We start from the raw sequence: 17,500 nt of genomic DNA on the forward strand, positions 1-17,500 counted from the left end.
ACATAACGTGGCACCAATAGAAGGCAACAAATTACCAGTAGAGACCCGCAGGCACCATTACAGCTTCCACTAAAACCATTAAACATCCCATTACAACTGTTACAGATTCTATGAGGGTTTCTATTGTTTCTTTTCAGCAGGGATCTGTATGTATATATATACTCAGCTGTTCTATCTATCTATCTATCTATCTATCTATCTATCTATCTATGTGATTCTTGATGCTGTCCCGTCATCCACATCACAGATTTTACCTTCCTGAGGTCAGAGTTCATTAGCTAAATGTAAATAACTAGCTAACAGCTCCATAATCTGAGGTATTAAATATAACTAGCCGGCTAGCGACAGAAACCTGCAGCTAGCGTCGATCAGGTCGCTTTATAAAGACGATGTCGGAGCAGATCAGCGTTCTCACCACCCTGCAGCTCTTTAGTTCCTCAGAAGGTTCCAGAACCTTCACACTGACGTTCCGGATGGTTCTGTGTGGTTTCCGCTCTCACTGTGTATAAAAAACACAAAAACAGCTACGTGCTAGCTTGCTAAATCATTAACCTCACGTGTTAGCTAGCTTATACTAAGTGTGTGTACTTCCCAGTTGCCTAGCAACGGTGTTGTCTTAGCATTGACGTCATGAACAGTGATGAATATAAATTCGGGAGTTTTATTTGAACGCTGTATGATATGTAGTGTTAGCAAGAGCGCTAAATGTAACCATGGTAACCGCTCCTGATGATCTACTAATATTATTTTGTTGTTGTTGTACAGGTTGAGAATGGACGAGGCGGAGAAGTACCAGCAGAGACTGCAGGCGATAGCGGTGTGTACAGCAATCAGCCAATCACACGCTCCATCGTGTGACATCACTACTAGCGAGCTAACTAGTTGTTACCTACAAAGCCTAGGTTTTAGTATGCTAACTAACCTCATGCACACACACACACACACACACACACACAAGAAAACATGGCAGAATATTATCATTTTGTGTGTGTGTGTGTGTGAGTGCAGGAAAAGCGGCGATTGCAGGAGGAACAAGATCGAGCGAAACGCCAACTGGAAGACGAGAAACTCCGACTGCAGCAACTGAAAGTGAGACAAACACACACACACTCACACACACACAAACACACACACTCGTGCACGCACACACACACACACACACAGACACACACGCTTGTGTTATGGGTGTGAGGTGTGATCAGACATGTTAGGTCATGCTGAGGGAAAAAAGCTGCAGTGACAAAACACACGCACACACATATATATCTCCCTCTCTCTCTCTCTCTCTCTCTCACACACACACACACACACACACACACACACACACCTCTCTCTCTCTCACACACACACACACATTTCTCTCTCTCTCTGTCTTACACACACACACACACTTCTCTCTCTCTCTCTCACACACACACACACACACCTCTCTCTCTCTCACACACACACACACATATATATCTCCCTCTCTCTCTCTCTCTCTCACACACACACACACACACCTCTCTCTCTCTCTCACACACACACACACATATATATCTCCCTCTCTCTCTCTCTCTCTCTCTCACACACACACACACACCTCTCTCTCTCTCACACACACACACACATATATATCTCCCTCTCTCTCTCTCTCTCTCACACACACACACACACACCTCTCTCTCTCTCTCACACACACACACATATATATATCTCCCTCTCTCTCTCTCTCTCTCTCTCACACACACACACACACACACACACACACCTCTCTCTCTCTCTCACACACACACATACATTTCTCTCTCTCTCTGTCTTACACACACACACACACACACACTTCTCTCTCTCTCTGTCTTACACACACACCTCTCTCTCTCTCACACACACACACACATTTTGCTCTCTCTCTCACACACACATCCTTCCTGTAACTAGCGCATATAAAAGCAAGTCTAGGGAATAATTTCTCTTTCCTGAAATGTGTAGTTGTGTGTGTGTGTGTGTGTGTGTGTGTGTGTGTGTATATTCCCATTGTTCCCATACCACAAAGGCGTTCCCTCTTCCGACCGCTATAAACCCGACCTGCTTCAAGGCATAAGTGTTTGTGTGTGAAATGTGTGTAAGTATGAAGTGTGTGTGTGTGTGTGTGTTGCGTTTCTCTTTGTTAAATGTGGCTGGACAGGTTGTGTACACAGGCAACGAGGGAATACTTGTATGTAACTGAATAACACACACACACACACACACACACACACACACTTTCCTTTTCCTGTGTGTTTTGTGTGTGTGTGTGTGTGTGTGTTACAGAGGTGCAAAACATAATGCTGCATGCCTTAAAACACATTCTGTCACTAAACACAGGGCTCTGATTGGTTGAGAGCTGCAGGAGGATTCTGATTGGTCTACATGCTGAACATGATTCTGATTGGTCTACATATGAAGGAGGATTCTGACTGGTCAAGACTTGAAACAGGATTCTAATTGGTTGACAGATGGAGCATGAATCTGATTGTTTTACAGTTAGAGCAGGGCTGTGATAGGTCTACAGATGTAAAATTATTCTGATTGGTCAATAATTGCAGCAGAGTTTTGATTAGTTTACAGATTACATGTTTGATGGGCTCTCTCTCTCTCTGTTTCTCGCGCTCGCTTGCTCTCTATCTATATTTATCTCTCTCTCTCTCTCTATCTGTCTGTTTCTCTCTCTCTCATATGCTTGCTCTCTCTCGCTGTCTCTCTCTCTCTCTCTCTCTCTATCTGTCTGTTTCTCTCTCTCTCATATGCTTGCTCTCTCTCGCTGTCTCTCTCTCTCTCTCTCTCTCTATCTGTCTGTTTCTCTCTCTCTCATATGCTTGCTCTCTCTCGCTGTCTCTCTCTCTCTCTCTCTCACTCTCTCTTTGTGTTTTAGAGGAAGTCTCTGAGGGATCAGTGGTTGATGGAGGGACCTCTACTTTCTCCAGACAGTGCAGGACCTCGATCTCCTCTCTGGGGTGCACAAGCTCAGCAGATTGAAGCACACATCAACAAGTAAGTTCTACACCAGTCTCTTTCTGTCTCACTCTCTCTTTGTCTCTTCTGTCACCTAAACCTGTACTCTAACTCCTCTAAACTACTCTAAAGCCAAACCGTACACCCTAAACTCATCTTTACACAAAACCCTAGTCTTGGCCTCAGAGGCTCCGCCCACAAGCCCACAATGTTTTCTTTTGTACGCTTGTTTGGTCACAAGCATCAGAATCCTGAAGATCACAATCTGATTGGCTCTCAGTAGGCTAACTGGTGTTTAAAACTTTAGTGGTGAGTAAACAAGAAAATATTGATTGTTTGTTGATGAGCTCTGGAAAAGTCTGTGATTGTGTAACGCAAGCCATGATCCATGATCAAGAGTCAAGAAACCTGAAAACAAAGAATACCAGTAAACAGGAACACAAGCCTCGGCAGGGTTCACATACACAGAGTAAACACGTAATAAACACAGTACAGGTGCACACAATAGGGCAACAACCAATAACGGAACAGGGCTGGAGACAAGACTAGAACAGATACAAAAGAGATTGAATTTGTGACAGACAAACCCAGACTGCACACTAACCCCCTACACACTAAACCCCTACACACTAAACCCCAGACTCTAAACCCCAGACTCTAAACTCCTGCACACTAAATCCCAGACGCTAAACACCTGCACACTAAACCCCAGACTCTAAACCCCTGCACACTAAACCCCAGACTCTAAACCCTGCACACTAAACCCAGACTCTAAACCCTGCACACTAAACCCCAGACTCTAAACCCCAGACTCTAAATTCCAGACTCTAAACCCAGAATGCACACTAAACCCCAGATTCTAAACCCCTGCACACTAAACCCCAGATTCTAAACCCCTGCACACTAAACCCCAGATTCTAAACCCCTGCACACTAAACCCCAGACTCTAAACCCCTGCACACTAAACCCAGACTTTAAACCCCTGCACACTAAACCCCAGACTCTAAACCCAGAATGCACACTAAACCCCTGCACACTAAACCCCAGACTCTAAACCCCAGACTCTAAACCCTGCACACTAAACCCCAGACTCTCAACACTGCACACTAAACCCCAGACTCCAAACCCTGCACACTAAACCCAGACTCTCAACACTGCACACTAAACCCCTGCACACTAAACCCCAGACTCCAAACCCTGCACACTAAACCCAGACTCCAAACCCTGCACACTAAACCCCAGACTCCAAACCCTGCACACTAAACCCAGACTCCAAACCCTGCACACTAAACCCAGACTCTAAACCCTGCACACTAAACCCCAGACTCTAAACCCTGCACACTAAACCCCAGACTCTAAACCCCTGCACACTAAACCCCAGACTCTAAACCCTGCACACTAAACCCAGACTCTAAACCCTGCACACTAAACCCCAGACTCTAAACCCCAGACTCCAAACCCTGCACACTAAACCCCAGACTCTAAACCCTGCACACTAAACCCAGACTCTAAACCCCTGCACACTAAACCCCAGACTCTAAACCCCTGCACACTAAACCCCAGACTCTAAACCCCTGCACACTAAACCCAGACTCTAAACCCTGCACACTAAACCCCAGACTCTAAACCCCAGACTCTAAATTCCAGACTCTAAACCCAGAATGCACACTAAACCCCAGATTCTAAACCCCTGCACACTAAACCCCAGATTCTAAACCCCTGCACACTAAACCCCAGACTCTAAACCCCTGCACACTAAACCCAGACTTTAAACCCCTGCACACTAAACCCCAGACTCTAAACCCAGAATGCACACTAAACCCCTGCACACTAAACCCAGACTCTAAACCCTGCACACTAAACCCCAGACTCTAAACCCCTGCACACTAAACCCCAGACTCTAAACCCCTGCACACTAAACCCAGACTCTCAACACTGAACACTAAACCCCAGACTCTAAACCCTGCACACTAAACCCCAGACTCTCAACACTGCACACTAAACCCCAGACTCCAAACCCTGCACACTAAACCCAGACTCTCAACACTGCACACTAAACCCCTGCACACTAAACCCCAGACTCCAAACCCTGCACACTAAACCCAGACTCCAAACCCTGCACACTAAACCCCAGACTCCAAACCCTGCACACTAAACCCAGACTCCAAACCCTGCACACTAAACCCAGACTCTAAACCCTGCACACTAAACCCCAGACTCTAAACCCTGCACACTAAACCCCAGACTCTAAACCCCTGCACACTAAACCCCAGACTCTAAACCCTGCACACTAAACCCAGACTCTAAACCCTGCACACTAAACCCCAGACTCTAAACCCCAGACTCCAAACCCTGCACACTAAACCCAGACTCTAAACCCTGCACACTAAACCCAGACTCTAAACCCCTGCACACTAAACCCCAGACTCTAAACCCCAGACTCTAAACCCCAGACTCCAAACCCTGCACACTAAACCCAGACTCTAAACCCTGCACACTAAACCCAGACTCTAAACCCTGCAAACTAAACCCAGACTCTAAACCCTGCACACTAAACCCCAGACTCTAAACCCCAGACTCCAAACCCTGCACACTAAACCCAGACTCTAAACCATGGATAATAAACCCCAGACTCTAAACCCTGCACACTAAACCCAGACTCTAAACCCTGCACACTAAACCCAGACTCTAAACCCTGGACTCTAAACCCTGCACACTAAACCCAGACTCTAAACCCTGGACTCTAAACCCCAGACTCTAAACCCTGGACACTAAACCCAGACTCTAAACCCCTGCACACTAAACCCCAGACTCTAAACCCCAGACTCTAAACCCAGACTCTAAACCCTGCACACTAAACCCAGACTCTAAACCCAGACTCTAAACCCCAGACTCCAAACCCTGCACACTAAACTCTAGATGCTACACTTAAACTCTAAACCCAAACCTCATACCTCTCTCTTTCTGAAGTGTTTCTGTACATTTAAATGTGGGTTGTGTGTGAAACCTGTTTGTCCACATGTATGTAAGTGTATAAGTAAGTGTGTGTGTGTGTGTGTGTGTGTGTGTGGGTGTCAGGTTGCAAAGTGAGATCACAGAAAAACCACACAAGCATAAGGAAGACGGCTCAACTTCAGCCCAGCCACACACAGATCACCACGGCAACGGCGAGGTGAGAGCCACTTACACGCACACACACACACAAACACACACACACACTCTGTGCACTGGATCATGAAACACACACCTCTCTGTACACACACACAATGTCACCGTATCTCCTCTGGCACTGAGCTCCTGGTGCAGTGCATTGTGGGTAATGCTGCTCCCCCTGCTGTCCGCACTGTGGAACTGTAACAGCTAGTCTTCATTAATCAGCAGTCACTAAAGAAAGTTAAACGTTTTTAATGATCTCCATCGTACCACAAGTAACTGTCCTCCAGTTCACCACGCTGTAGATGGATGTGTGAGTGTGAACACATGGGGGAGTGCTGTTACAGGAAAATAATCAGTGCAGTGGTGTGATGAAGTGAAGTTACTGTTACCACCCTGACGCTGATTATTTTCCCCAGGTGTTTTATTCCTCTTACACCACAGCAGTTTACCAACAATTACATTTGTTTATTTATTAAAGAACAACACATCATACTTCTTATCCGATTATAGTTGTATTCAGTGTCAGTGAAATGAGTTAGTTCCTGTTGTCGCTTACGTTATAGCAGCTATAAACACTCGTTCCCTCACCAGCCTCTATTCATTCTCTCTCTTCAAGTTAATAAGACAAAAAAAAACGCAGCTTGTTACGCATGTTACTGAGAAACCACAAAGAAGCGTAAACTCCTCTGTCCTGAAGCCGGAAAACTTAAAGTTACAGCTTTACCTCTGACTGTTACAAAGTGCTGACACTGGAGACTCCTTCCATACATGTCACATAAACATCTCATTACAGAAAACTTCACCACATCAATGATTACACATGTTTTTAATCTGTTTTGTGGAGCGTCTGATTTACAAGTGCCTAAGAAAACACTTTAATAATCTCCTTAAACATGTCCTCATGTGTATTTGGGGGAAAATGTCGCCCCCTGCAGGCTGAGAGTGAGAGTGAGACACTTGTATGTTTTTCTGGAAAAAGAGTTTCTCTGTTGTCACTGCTGAGGTTGTGTTCCTGTTTAAGCGCACACTTATGTGACCTAGCCAGACTGTATTGTGTGCTCCTTATCAACAGGAAAGTGTGTGAGTCATTAGAACATGTTCACACCAGAATCTGTTTCATATTATACTTTCTCTTACAGCCTTAAACCATCTCTCTCTCTCTCTCTCTCTCTCTCTCTCTCTCTCTCTTTCCCCCACAGAGAGCGAGTGCAGTGACTCCGCCTCCATCAGGTGAGATTTATCTAACACACCCATTACACAGGTCTAAAATAAACTAAAGCTGGATTTCCCTCTTTATTATTATTTAAAAAAGAAATATAACTTTTTCTTTTTTGAAATATTACTTTATAACTGTTGGTTCTTTAACTTAAGCGAGCTTCCATTTTAATGGAAAAAAGAGAAAATAATTCAGCTCTCTTTTCTCTCTTTTTTTCTCATTTATTCTCTCTATCCCGCTGCCTATATTTCTCCAGCTTCTCCTTTATCACTGCTTCATGTGGTAAGACTCGTTTACTTCCTCGTTAACCAAACTCACTACATCTGCACTACACTCACCTCCCAGCCCTGAAGTCTTTCTTTCTGCACCTCCTTTACTCCTGCTGCATGTCCTAAATCAAACCCTGCTCACTACGTAGTGCACTAGTTTATAAGTGATATTAGAGAGATTATTACAGTTTACTTATTTCCCTGCATATGAAGTAGGGAGATGTTTAGGACACGACCCTGATCTCGGTCTGATCTGTGCTCCACAGGAAGTTCAGCGAACAGAGAGGAGAAAAGCACGGACCCTTCGCCTGACACGTCTCTCACCAACGGCACTGCACGAGACAAGCAATCCCACAATGCCCCTCTTCAGCATGTTAAGGACAACAGCAAAGGGGCGGAGACTCTTCTATTCCTGGGTTATACGGAGGCGGAGCCTGGGCAGGGTTTGTGTGATGATGATGATGATGATGATGATGGTGTCAGTGCGGTCATTCGCGCAGAGCGAGTGATCATCACGGAAGAGGGAGAGGAAGTGACCGAAGACTCCCAGGACACGCAAACCAAGGGGGAGGAAGTGAAAGCGGAAGAGGAAGAACGAGAGGAAGAAAGAGAAAAGGGAAAAGAGGAAAAAGGAAAGGAGGAAAAAGAAGAAGAAGAAGAAAAAGAAGAAGAACGAGAGAAAGAACTAGTTGAAGAACGATTGGAAGAACTAGAGAAAGAAAGAGAGAAAGAACGCGTGGAAGAACAAGAGGAAGAACTAGAGAAAGAAAGAGAGAAAGAACGAGTGGAAGAACAAGAGGAAGAACTAGAGAAAGAACGAGAGGAAGAACTAGCGAAAGAACGAGAAAAAGAAAGCGAGGAAGAGCAAGAAAACGAACGAGTGGAAGAAAGAGGGGAAGAACAAGAGAAAGAAGGAGTGGAAGAACGAGAGAAAAAGAATGCTGTAGCTGTTGAGAATCATCTAGAAATGTTCACTGAGGCTGGTGAAGTTACAGAGCAAGAAGAAGGAAAACTAAACACAGATATCGATTCATCAAACGAAGACGCCAAAGTAAAAGTAATCACACACGCCGATGAAGAAACGAGCGCAAACACTGACGCTGATTCTGACACAAAACCAACCAAAGACTCAGCCACAAAATCAGCATTAAACACAGATTTAACAGCAGACGCAGATCCAGCAGCTGCTCCTGAGCAGGAAAGTGCAGCAGCTGGAACACAGCCACAGTCTCTCGCCGAAACACCAGGGGGCGCCGTGGAGACACCACCCGTCTCTGTCACGCCGCCTGCTTCAGCCCTGAATCCTAACGGTGCTCAGAAATCCCCGGGTCCCGCTTCGTCCTCCGCAAACGCCGCAGCAGAGTTCCAGGAAATACCACTGGGCGGAGTCACGGTGGAGGAAGAGCCGCTATTGGCCGCGAAAGTGGAACCACTGACAGACGCAACGAACCCGAACCAGGCCGAGGGGGCAAAGACGAAAACCTGCAAGTGCTGCTCAGTCATGTGATCAGCGTCATGTGACTTCCACAGTCATGTGACTTTGACAGTCATGTGACTTCACAGTCCTGCAGCCGGTTGCACCAGCTGAACGTTCGATCACAGAGTCGGTCCTCACACTGAGCAGAGTTTAAAACTAGCACAGTGCAGAGTTTCAGTTACACCACAGACGCTTAAGCTACAGTAACATTCGTAGTGCGTAACGTGACCGTAGATCAAAACTGTCACACAGAGCGAGGCATTACATCATCACCAGCCAATCAGAAATAAAATCAGACATAAACAGGAAGTGCATTTATTTCGACATTTACGTAAACATTTACTTCATTTCCTTTGAGCGACGCGTGTCCTTCAACTCCGTCATTTCAACAAACTCCAAATCGACTTCGCTTTACAATAAAGCGATGCGTCTCTCGTGTGTGTGTGTGTTTCACACAAATCATTTTAGCGATGAAAGATAACGAAGCGGTTGCAAAATTTCAAAACGTATGATGTGAACGTGAATGATAGTAAAGTACTTTACATGAACTTTTTTAAAAATATTTTGCGATGTACTGTATCTTGCAAGCGATATCCGTTCGATCAGACGTTTTACGCTAGCTGAAGAGTCCGATAAATAATCGGATAGAAAAATAGCTGATTTGTGGCCCATCTTATGATCTGTTTTTTTGCTGTTACAAAAGTATGTTGTCTGTAAACATTTTTTTTTACTCTCGTGAACTTTGAACAGAATTACAGAGTAGTTGTGTTTTTACGGAAGATGTTACACTACTACGTTGTAGGCGTAAGATTTAAGTTATAACTTTTTAGTATTTTGTAAACGTGAGCACAGCGTCCTCTCGCTCAGACTAACCTACAACAGAGTTTAGATTCTGCTGGTGCAGCCGGCTGCAGTTCTCCAGCTTCAGCACGGCGCCCCCTGCTGGCCATCTCAGACTAAACCATTCATTTCAGACTGTAACTGTGAGGATTTCAGTGTGACGTAGACAGCGAAGGAAATCTGAAACAGTTATACTCTTATTAAGCCATATAGATATATATAAAATAATCCCACCCACTTTAAATACTTTAAATAAATCAGATGTCAGACTCAACATTTCAGTCAGCTGATCTTTTTTATTCCGTATACATTCTTTCCTTCGTTAATTCCGTACTGCTCTCGGCCAATCAGAGCGCAGAGTGTCATACGCTTCTGAACAGTATCTCCTTCATGCCTTTGGGATTTTTTTGCAGTGTTTTTAATGCTATACTTTATAATGTTACAGTATCTTTACTATTTTCTGATATTTCCTGACATTATAGTTTTAATAAATATAAATATATAATCCCTGAACTATTGTCTTATCCTTCATTAAAGTAGAAAAAAATGTTTATGGACTTATTTAGAACAAGTTTATGGAGTTTGTAAACAATGGAGTGTGAGTTTTAATCACTGTATAATTTACAGTGTGAGAGTGTGTGTGTGTGTGTGTGTGTGTGCGCGTGTGGGGGTGCTGTAGTTAATAAAATTTGCTAGCATGCTAACTGAAGGGAACACTGTTGCTAGGCAACTCTGGAAGCGCAGAACGTCTGAGGCTAACGGTGTAAAGAACCAGACGTGTTAGAAGATTACTGAGAAAAAACAAACAGAAATTACACTGTTATTACACTTAGCATCACCGCTAACACAGCTAGCATGGCTACTCAGAAGTGTTGAATATGTTAATGTCACATCAGCTAGTTAGCTAAAATAAATTATTATTATTATTGTTGTTGTTGTTGTTGTTGTTGTAGTTGTAGTGCACTGTGCCTGTATTAATAATTCTGTATTTATGATATTTCTGCATTAGGGCTTAAAGAACTCGAGGGAGTGTGTGTGTGTGTGCGTGTGTGTGTGTGTGTGCGTGTGTGTGCGTGTGTGTGCGCGTGTGTGTCTGCGCGTGTGCGCTTGTGTATAAATCTGATTACAGCATTAACACTCTGTCCTCTGGTATGTGTTACATCGTGTCGTGTTTTTGATGAACAGGTGAGTGTGATTTTCTCCTTTAACACACTAACACACCACTAACACACACTAACGCTCACTAACACACCAATAACACACCACTAACACACACCAACACACACCAACACACACCAACACACCACCAACACACACCAACACACCACTAACGCACCACTAACGCACCACTAACGCACACTAACACACCACTAACACACACTAACACACACCAACACACACTAACACACACCAACACACCACTGACACACCACTAACACACACCAACACACACCAACACACACTAACACACACTAACACACCACTAACACACACCAACACACACCATCACACCACTAACACACACTAACACACACCAACACACACTATCACACCACTAACACACACTAACACACCACTAACACACTCAATAACACACACTAAATAACACACCACTAACACACACCAACACACACTAACGCACACTAAAACCTAATAACACACACTAAATCACAGCTAAATAACACACTCTAACACGCACTAACACTCACTAACACACACTCTAACACACTCACTAACACACACTCTAACACACTCAATAACACACACTAACACACAGTAACACACATGACACTGAATTGAACTTTTTTCTTCTGTTCCGTTTAAAAAGTTTAAATTTCATTAGAAATATTTCCGCAGTGCAGTGATGTCATAAATCTCTAAAATCCACATTTATATATATAAATTTTGTTTCTATTACAGAGATGATGTTATTAAGTGAAGTAAACGAGTGTGTGTGTGTGTGTGTGTGTGTGTGTTATTTATATGTAAAATTGGTTCCAGTGTGATCTCCCTGCAGTACCACAGGAATGAAACACTGCGTGTGGTGCTGTGAGAGGAAAACAATCAACAAAAAAATACACATCGAATAGCAGAAACGTTGCGGACGATTTCCATAAATTTGCCCCAGAAATAATAATAATAATAATAATAATATTATTATTATTATTATTATTATTATTATTATTAGCAGTAGTAACAGTAGATGTTGATAATGAAAGTTTATTATAGTTTATTAGTACTAAAGTTTAGTGTATTTATTTTACATTCTCTTTAACTGTGTTTTTTACACTGAATAATTTTACTTCAGATTTTATAGATTTTTATTCTGCATGTATAATGTGTGAGTTTAATTCCCAAGTGGAGAAGCAGATCCTCTTCACTGTGACGATGTTAATCTGATTAAACACTGTTCATCTGTTCCTTATGTAACTAACACTTACAGAATAAACACCGCTCTTATCCACTCAGCATATCACACACACACACACGCACACACACACACGCTCACACACGCTCACACGCGCACACACACACGCACACACACACGCACACACACACACGCACACACACACACGCAGTCAGTCGAGACGTGATACTGATCCCATACTGAGGATTGTTATTTGATTAATCAGTGCTGTAATTGTTTACTGGATGTTGCTCGACTCGGCCAATCACAGCATGTAAAAACACTCGGCCCGCCTTCATCAAACCTCTGAAGATTAATCGTTAAAGTGTTTTATAACTAAAATTCCTCACATCATCAACCCTCTGTGACTGAATGAATGAAATTCCTCCTGATTTACACCTGTGTCTTCTTACACTCACACTTCTTACACTCACACTTCTTACACTCACACTTCTTACACTCACACTAATCACTCGACTCTCGCTGTGGCTTTCAGGTTTATTGTCATGTGCATAAAGAGAGCTTTACGCTTCTATATACAGTGAAATTCCTGTGCTGCAGTTACACACTCCTACGCAGACGCGGCGCAAAAATGATAAATGAACTCTTACGGAGTACAAAAGTAGAAAACTGTAAACATTAAACACAGAGAAAAGACTGTGCAAGATGATTAATGTGCTCTAAGCAAGAAAAAAAAATAATAAACTGTAAACACTGTAAACATTATCTGCAGTCAGAAAGGGAGATATTTCACATACATTACTCTAAATTATTAGATTTAAATTATCTTTAAAGATCTAAATTATGAGGGTGTGGCCTGTCCGGCGTTTAGTTTAGTTCCTAAAGGTATCTAATTAAACACAAAGTAATATTATAATGTTGATATAATATCCTATATGATGGGATAAGATGAAACCATGGTTATAAGTTTTTCTTCCATTTTTGCATCAGACAGTAAACAGGAACTAATCGCAAGTAGGAACTAAAGCTGGGAGCTGAAGCGGGGAACTGAAGAAACGTCGGACCTCACGCTCCGCAGGATCAGTCCGAGGAATCGTTCGAGCCGATCGTTTGGATTCGTCGCTTCTTTACAGCTTCACATCTGATTTGTGTAGAAATGAGAATTTCAGTTTAAATGTCGCATGTTGCCAAAAATGGAAAATAAATCAGCTGTCGCTTTGCTGCTCGCTAATAACACGGCGTCATGCTAATGCGCTGACGTTAGCGCGGTGTAGACGTGTCAGCGTCGTGTGTTTAACGTGTTCAGGTCTTTATTTCACTGTTGTAGTTTTACAAGCTCTCTTACTGTACATACAGGTCAAACACATGACTTCTTTCATCTCCATTTTTGTCTAAATGATCAATTAACCATAATTGTTATTTCATCAGACTAAAAGACAGGATTAGATTGGAAAATATCTCACATCTGATCTCACTATAATCCAATACTTCATTTCAGGATAATGATGAACCAGGATCGAAGCTCAGTATCCGGAATTGTGCATCGTTAGTATTTTAGTTAAGTGTTTGTGTCACAGATTGAAAAAAATATTCTTGAGTATTCTTTTTGATATATATATATATTTTTTTTAACGTTTCCTGATTCAGCAGCATCATGGCGTCCGATTCTTCCCGTTCCTCGCCGAGTTTGGAATCTCAGGACGACTGGAGCATCGGAGTGTGGATGGAAGGAGATTGTGATGCTGAAGACGATGTAGGAAGACGAGGACACGCGGCTCCTCGGGCACAGGAAGAGGAAACACGCTCCAGTCTTTCTGAACAGGAAGTCACTGAATCCCAGACTGGAGCAGAAGCTGTACTTTGTCATTGTGATGCCACGTTTGTGCCAGAAGATGGAGCTGTGACGCCAAACAGCGATCTGACTGACACGGATGACGTAATGGAACATCACAAGTGGCCCGAAATGGTGGAGTGTGAAAATGAAGGAGGTGTGTGGAGTGATGGACGTGACACTTCACAAACAGACCAATCAGAGCTCATACAGGAATTATCTGATGAACCTTTCAAAGAACAAGGGCTCGATTTTACATTTTATAATGACAGCAAAGCTTTCTGTTTGAATGAGAAAACAGGAAGTGGGCGGAGTTACAAACATCAAACATATCAATCATCACTGGACCAAAAAACTGAGTCTCTTGAGGATTCCATCATGTTCCTGTCAGAGGATCAGGATGAGAGGAGGATAAAGAGCGGAGGTGACCAGCAGGGGGCGTCTGAGACTCCTGATCCGGCTCAGAATCAGGAAGTGCAACAGGTGTGCAAATCAACTCCTCCCTTAGAAACTGTTGCCGACGAGACAGCCAATAGAGATCCTGGAAACCTGAGCTGCAGGTCTTTTATGGTCAGTGAGTGTTTGATAATAGAGGCAGCAGGGTGGAGGGAGGCAGAGAGGGAGAGTGAAGAGAGAGAGGACGAGACAGGATTGAGATCAGACAAAGTGCAGATCAGACAAGAAACACAGAGACACGCTGAAGATCTGAGAAGAGAACGGAGAAGAAACATGGACCTGGATCAATATGACGACAACCAAAGTGACAGCGGAGTGTCTGCTGATTTCTCCCTGAACAGCATGTCGGATAACGAGACGCCAATCGAGAGGGAGATACGCCTCGCCTTCAAACGAGAGCAGAGCCTTCGCCGCTCGCGGGGCCTGGACGAGACCAAGGAGTTCATCGAGATCCCACTCAGAAAGTCCATCCTCTCCCAAGATCTCCCAGAGAAGTCAGTGAAGGATCACGGCAAGGAGCGCCAGTTCGCTGGGAAGAAGATGCAGCGTGAGATCCACGCTGAAGCTGAAAGAGAGAAGGTGCTGGTCAAGCTCGGAAGGCTCCCTGGATTTTACGACAAAGGTACCGTGAGACAACTACAGGAAAAAAAACTTCTCTTCGAAGCCTTCCAGGAATCCAAAGATTCCCAAATCTCCAGTGACAGAACTCAGGAACCCATAAACAGCCTGGCAATGATTTTCCAGAACCATTCCCCATTCCAGCCCATTGAAACTTCACCCAAAGATCTCCAGATCTCAAGAAATCAGGATCATGAGACATTCAGAACTGTTCAGGAGCCGAAGAACGAGGGAAAATCCTGTGTTTCATCCTGCAAGATCATCAATGGTGGAAATCAGGACTGCTCATCTAAGGAACACACAAGTCACTTGGAGCTGGATTCTTCTCCTCAACTCTTCTCATCTCTGAAGGAGAAGAAACTCCTGTTCGAATCCCTCCAGGAGAATAAAGATCTTCAGACCTCCAGAGATAGTGAGGACATTGAGGTCTCTGGATCTTTTAAAGAACAGAGGAAAAGTCTGGATATCTTTTTCCAGAACCAAAATTCTGGATTAAAAGCCATCCAGGAACCCAAAGATCTCCAGATCAAAAGAAATCAGGATGACAACATGTTGGAATCTTCTAAGGAACCAACAAGGAACCTGCAGTTCCAGAACCCAAAACCACGTGGTCCAGGGTTCTCGGAGGCTGTGGATCGGCAGGTGATAATCATCGAGAACAATCCTACAGTGATTTCACACACCAACAGGCAGGTTTACAACCCGGTGACTGCGATGGACTCAGGAAGCGTCAGATCTTCACCTGAGGATCTTCATCGCAACTCACAAGTCCAAAACGAGACGGCTAACGGTGAAGAGCTGAAGGAGAACCCGTTCTTCAAGCTGAGATCGTCGCTGTCCCTCCTTCCAGACGTGCATAAGGACATTCAGGAAGCGAAAAAGCGAGAGGAAGAACTGCGCAACCAGAGGATGAGTCTCTATGGCAACGGGTCAAAGGTCACAGCGTCACCGAGCAGAACCACGCCAACACACAGCCACGCAAACACACCGGGACAACACCTGAACACCACACCAGGTACGTGTGTGTGTGTTTGTGTGTGTAGACACTATGTAGGGTACACAGGGAGTGAAGTGCACTAGATCACTAATAGGGAGTCATATTTCAGTGCACTTCACCCTAGAAGTGAGATTTTACACACTATATAGTGTACAGTGCCTTTTACTCCCTAAGTAGTGCACTATAAAGTCCAATAGAGAGCTCTGTGAGGTGTGTGTGTGTGTGTACATGTGTGTGTGTGTGTGAGAGGTGTGTGTGTGTGTGTGTGTGTGAGTGTATGTGTGTGTGTGAGAGGTGTGTGTGTGTGTGTGTATACGTGTGTGTGTATGTGTGTGTGTGAGAGGTGTGTGTGAGAGGTGTGTGTGTGTGTGTGTGTATACGTGTGTGTGTATGTGTGTGTGTGTGAGGTGTGTGTGTATGTGACTCTGCATTCTCTACATTATCTGTAAAGTCCAATAGAGAGCTCTGTGAGGTGTGTGTGTGTGTGAGGTGTGTGTGAGGTGTGTGTGTGAGGTGTGTGTGTGCGTGTGTGTGTGAGGTGTGTGTGTGTGCGTGTGTGAGGTGTGTGTGTGTGTGCGTGCGTGTGTGTGTGAGGTGTGTGTGTGTGTGAGGTGTGTGTGTGTGTGCGTGCGTGTGTGTGAGGTGTGTGCGTGTGTGTGCGTGTGTGTGAGGTGTGTGTGTGCGTGTGTGTGAGGTGTGTGTGCGGTGTGTGTGAGGTGTGTGTGCGTGTGTGTGTGTGTGCGTGTGTGAGGTGTGTGTGCGTGTGTGTGCGCGCGCGTGTGTGTGCGTGAGGTGTGTGTGTGCGTGTGTGTGTGAGACTCTGCATTCTCTACATTATCTAACTGTAAATAAGGGATTAATCAGTCGTGGAGGTCAGTCAGCTTTAAACCGAGTCCTTTTAACACAAATGCAGTGAAACAGCTGAAGCTACGAGGCTAATGCTAATGTAGCTAAACAAGTAATGTTTATATAGTTATAGTTTGCTAACAAGTTTTTTTCAAAGTGTGTATAAAGAAATAAAGTGTAAAGATAAAGCTTTGTTATCTGGAACATAGTGCTGGAGGTCATGGGTTTAGTGTGTGTGTGTGTGTGTGTGTGTGAGAATATGGAGCGCGCTAATCTCTTATGCTAATCGCTAATTAGCCAGTTAGCTAGCATTCTGTGAGCTAGCTCCTGATTAAACGTTATTGAGAACCTCTCTGACTTTCAGAACAGAATCCACACAATGAACTGCACATGAACTAACAAAGTTAGATTAAATTTTTTTGTGAGGAAAATATTACTAAATATTGCAGCAGC

General features: G+C 44.0%; 2 protein-coding genes across 2 annotated transcripts in view; both read left to right on the forward strand.

Moving 5' to 3' along the window:
* palm3 (paralemmin 3) overlaps positions 1-10,447 on the forward strand; it is a 40,975-nt gene extending 30,528 nt beyond the window's left edge. The window contains exons 2-7 of the mRNA XM_053232021.1: positions 766-817; positions 1,009-1,089; positions 2,894-3,012; positions 6,052-6,145; positions 7,329-7,359; positions 7,881-10,447. Coding sequence (XP_053087996.1) covers positions 773-817; positions 1,009-1,089; positions 2,894-3,012; positions 6,052-6,145; positions 7,329-7,359; positions 7,881-9,121 — 1,611 coding nt within the window. The 5' untranslated portion in view covers positions 766-772 and the 3' untranslated portion in view covers positions 9,122-10,447. The remainder of the gene's footprint in view (positions 1-765; positions 818-1,008; positions 1,090-2,893; positions 3,013-6,051; positions 6,146-7,328; positions 7,360-7,880) is intronic.
* A 2,040-nt stretch (positions 10,448-12,487) lies between these two features.
* The window catches only part of misp3 (MISP family member 3), an 11,763-nt gene continuing 6,750 nt past the window's right edge, over positions 12,488-17,500 (forward strand). The window contains exon 1 of the mRNA XM_026911331.3: positions 12,488-16,219. Within this exon, the coding sequence (XP_026767132.3) occupies positions 13,954-16,219 (2,266 nt within the window). The 5' untranslated portion in view covers positions 12,488-13,953. The remainder of the gene's footprint in view (positions 16,220-17,500) is intronic.

The sequence above is a fragment of the Pangasianodon hypophthalmus genome, chromosome 2 (assembly GCF_027358585.1).
Source record: "Pangasianodon hypophthalmus isolate fPanHyp1 chromosome 2, fPanHyp1.pri, whole genome shotgun sequence".
In the NCBI taxonomy this organism is placed as follows: domain Eukaryota; kingdom Metazoa; phylum Chordata; class Actinopteri; order Siluriformes; family Pangasiidae; genus Pangasianodon; species Pangasianodon hypophthalmus.